This window comes from Parus major, chromosome 6, assembly GCF_001522545.3.
Source record: "Parus major isolate Abel chromosome 6, Parus_major1.1, whole genome shotgun sequence".
Classification (NCBI taxonomy): Eukaryota; Metazoa; Chordata; class Aves; order Passeriformes; family Paridae; genus Parus; species Parus major.
The window spans coordinates 3,045,460-3,049,268 of record NC_031775.1 but is presented as its reverse complement, the minus strand read 5'-3'; the positions used below and the strand labels follow the sequence as shown (position 1 = coordinate 3,049,268).

Genomic DNA, 3,809 nt, shown 5'->3' with positions numbered 1-3,809 from the left:
TCAAACATCTCTTTGAACTCGATCCATGGTCACTTAGCTGCCCCTTTGTCCCCCTACACAGCGCAACGTCGTAGCTGCACACAATGTTTTAATGTAAATCCCACTTAAACTAAACAGGAATAGATCCACTGGAATATATCCATGTAAAGAACATTATCTGTCTTTGCCAGGAACAATAAAATAGTCATCTTAGTAATTTTTACCAAGTGTAACTTCTCAAAAGCTGAAGAGTATTCACCTATTTGTACCTTCTATGATTTTCTCTCTCTAAAAACTGGCTTTTCTCACATTCCTGTGTGTGTTTTGCAGTGGCTGTTAAATGTGATGGCATCTTAGTGTTTGCATTATTCATTCAAGAAGGGTAATAGCTTTTTTCAGTGTGCTGCAAGGAGGCATTTATTTTTAAAAGATCAATTATAAATTCTAATAACTAGTGGGGGTTGTGTGCTCACCATAGAGGAATCACTGCTGCTACAAAGTCACAGCAGTGTGGAAATTGTTTGCATTAATTTTTTGAAAAAATATGTAAGTTATATAAACCTAAAGCCTGCTTTCTCCAGGATCTTCCTGAGCATTTCCACTGATCCCACCTGTCTGGAACAGTCACAAAGCCTTACATGAAGCTGTTCTCTTTTGTAACCAGACAGTTTTGCCAGCGCTGTGCCTGAGATTTTCCCTGGTGTATGTCCGGGGATTTTCTCTGCTGGATGTGTGATGCACACAAAGCAAAGCTGCCCAGTGTATGGAATTCACAATGCAAGGGAAAAAAAGCTTCCAAGGCCTTCCTAGAATTTACTCTTTGGAGTCTTTTCTTGAAGGTATCTCTCACACAGCAGCTTCCTCCTCAGGGCCCTCCAGTTTCTGCACACATCCCAAGGGGAAAGATGCAAAATTAATAGGAATTGATGAGAGCTATTAATCAATGAACAGAAAGGGCAGGGAAATGACAAAACAGTGCTGGGTTGCCCTGACATTTCTTTTTGTTGTCCAACAGTGGGCCAAAAAGAAGAGGATCAAGTTGGTAGTGGACCCGGAGTACGAGACCAGCTCCACGGGCGAGGAGAGCGCTCCTGACCCCAGCCAGAGGAACCGGCTGAGCAACCCTGGCTTCCAGCCCAACGGCAGCAGCAACATCTACGTCGCCCAGAACGGCTCCGTGGTCCGCACCCGCCGCGTCTGCCTCGGCAATAACTTAAAAGTCGCGTCCCCGGTGAGGCTGGGGAAGCAGTTCAAGAAACTGGACAAGCTGGCGGTGACACACGAGGAGAGCGTCCCACTGAACACGTTGTCCAAGGGACCATCCCCGAGTGACAAAATGAACTCCAGGCCATGCAGTGTGTCCTTTTCCTCTACTATAGGGGGCGAAAATGCAGTGACAAAGGCCGGGGCGGCCAAACTGAAAAGCACAGATGAGCAGGAATCAGTTGTTGACCACGAGGAAGTCAAGGAGCCCTTGGAGTCGCACAGTGAACACACACAGTCCGATGAGGAGGAGCTCTGGATGGGCCCTTGGAACAACCTCCACATACCAATGACAAAACTGTGATTTTAGTTGATTTTTTTATTTTCATTTTTACTTCGGTTTATAATAAACTGCGCTTTTTATTGTCACCCAGGGGCAGATGTATGGAGTTTGTATGGTGCACATCCGTTGTCCACGACAAACGGCACGCTTTAAAATTCCCAGACAAAATTTGCACTCACATTTGGACCGACCCATTCCCTCCCCCCAGTTTTGACAAGCTCCCATTTCACTAAACACTACTTGGTTTCAATTAATGAGTTCTTTTTGGATCTGGAGTTCTTGTTTAATAAACAGTAAACTACTAATAAATGCACAGCTCCCTTTGGTTTAACCCTCCAGACAGTTCTATACCTGCCTGGGTTTGTTTTTCTGTATGGTACTTGTGGCTCTACTGTCTAGATTTGGGAATTGTCTATTTATGTTCAAGATTTATATCCGGAGCTCTGCCTTCTGACCTCAGAGTAATAAATTAAAAATAAACCCATCCAAGTCAATGGAGCAAATCCTCGGCTGCTGCTGGAATTTGAGTTCCAATTCCAAAGTCAGGGCAATTTATGCAAACAACACCCAGCTGGCAAAGTTATGGAATCAAACTTCCTGCGCTTACAGCACTGCCACTTAGGAAAGTGCAAGAGAAGCTGAAATAAGATAAAAATTGCAAAGAGGAAGGCAATGTGTAGCCATTAATCTTATTCAGAGCTACCTGGCTGTGGTTTGTTCATTTTCTTTTGTAAATTAGCTCGTTCCAGTTTTCTTCTCTGGTCAATTTTTCATCTTTTCATCTCTTCTCACATCCGTTGTGTTTGCTTCTTTCCATGGTCTTTAGCTCCAGCTTTTATGCTCTATCACTAATTGTCATCCTATGGCTGTGTTCCTCTGGAATAAAGCAGGATGATCCATGAGCGTGTGACAGTGGGAGGCACTAAAGAGGGATTAATGGGAAGAGGATGGATCCATTCCCAAGCCCAGCTGGCTGGTGGGTTAAGTGGTGCCATCACCATTCCACTTTGGTAACTTCGAACACAAAGGTGCTGAAAAGACAAATGGATCCCACAGGGAAGAGGAGAAAAAGGGAGTATTTTATGAGGTGAACGTGCACAGATCTGGGAAGGTCAAAGGGTCTCAGGACATACACACAGGGTTGTTTCAGAAACTTTTAGTACTCATTACCTGTGAATTACATGACATAAATTCAGGCACCTGGTTACAATTTCTGGTTTTACCTCAAAGTTTTGAGTGTGTTGCCACAGCTTGGGCATGGAGTTGAGAATTTTCACTGTTCGTTGTCACCAACACCCAAAAAAGACAAAGAAAAGTGGTTTTCTCCGGTATGAAGGAGCAAAGGAAAAAAGCAGAATCACATTCACATGAGAAAAATGTCCTGTTCTTTTGTGCAAACTTTTTTTGGGGTAAAATCAAACCAATTGTGTGAACAACCTGGATTCCTCTGGAAAGATTGGAAGAGCCAACAGATAAATGTCTGTAATTAGCAAGGGAGAGATTGGCATCACCATTGTCTTCCTGTTCCACAGCTGAGGCCTCACCACGAGGTCTGGGCATGGAGATGGATCTGCTCTGGCAGTAAAAGGACTTTGTACTGCTGTGGCTGGGTTGGTTTTCCCTTTGCCCAGGTTCTCCCCCAGCAGATCCCTGGGAATATTTGTCTTTGGGAGCTGACTGCATCTGGTGTCGATGTGACTTCTCTGTCCAATACCTCCTTCTCAAGCTGAGGTTTCTGACCAAATATTTCGAGCAATGGTGCTTGTTTTCAGGCATGAGAAATGCACTGTAGCCTCTCACATGTGGGAAAAAACAAACAAAAAGATGTTTCTTTTCCCTAATTCCTTTTTCCTGAAATATTTGCACTTGGGACTGGCACTAAAACAGCTGTTTGGAGTTAAACTGGAGGCTGGACATGCAGATAAGACTGATGGAAGAAAGAAAAAAAAAATCTATTCTTTGAAATATCAAGTAAAATGTTATATTTTAATCCTGTTTAAGACACTGTTATTATTTCACTGCCTCACTTTTATTGCAAAGTCTGTCAATTCTGTTCCTGATATTCATTAGGGTCATGTGCTTTTTAGAGGAACATTTTCTCCCAATTTTCAGAGGGAAAACAGAAGTTGTTTCTTTATTTCTAAAACAACTACAGCACCTGTAGCTCTGGGAAGGATCCTAGGGCTGGACACTGGTGGTCAGTAGTAACATCCATGCTTATTCAAGGGAAATTCCATCCCCACCAGCTTCTTTGTGTTGTCCAGGTGCTCAGAGCTTCTCCTAC

General features: G+C 43.4%; 1 protein-coding gene across 5 annotated transcripts in view; it reads left to right on the top strand.

Annotated features, from left to right (window-relative positions):
• The window catches only part of PCDH15 (protocadherin related 15), a 538,462-nt gene extending 536,628 nt beyond the window's left edge, over nt 1-1,834 (top strand). For 4 of the 5 annotated variants that reach the window (XM_033515678.1, XM_033515674.1, XM_033515677.1 and 1 more), the window contains one exon: nt 995-1,834. In XM_033515678.1, coding sequence (XP_033371569.1) covers nt 995-1,546 — 552 coding nt within the window. In that variant the 3' untranslated portion in view covers nt 1,547-1,834. The remainder of the gene's footprint in view (nt 1-994) is intronic. The other variant, XM_033515675.1, reaches the window with a different exon arrangement.
• The last annotated feature ends 1,975 nt before the right edge of the window (nt 1,835-3,809 follow it).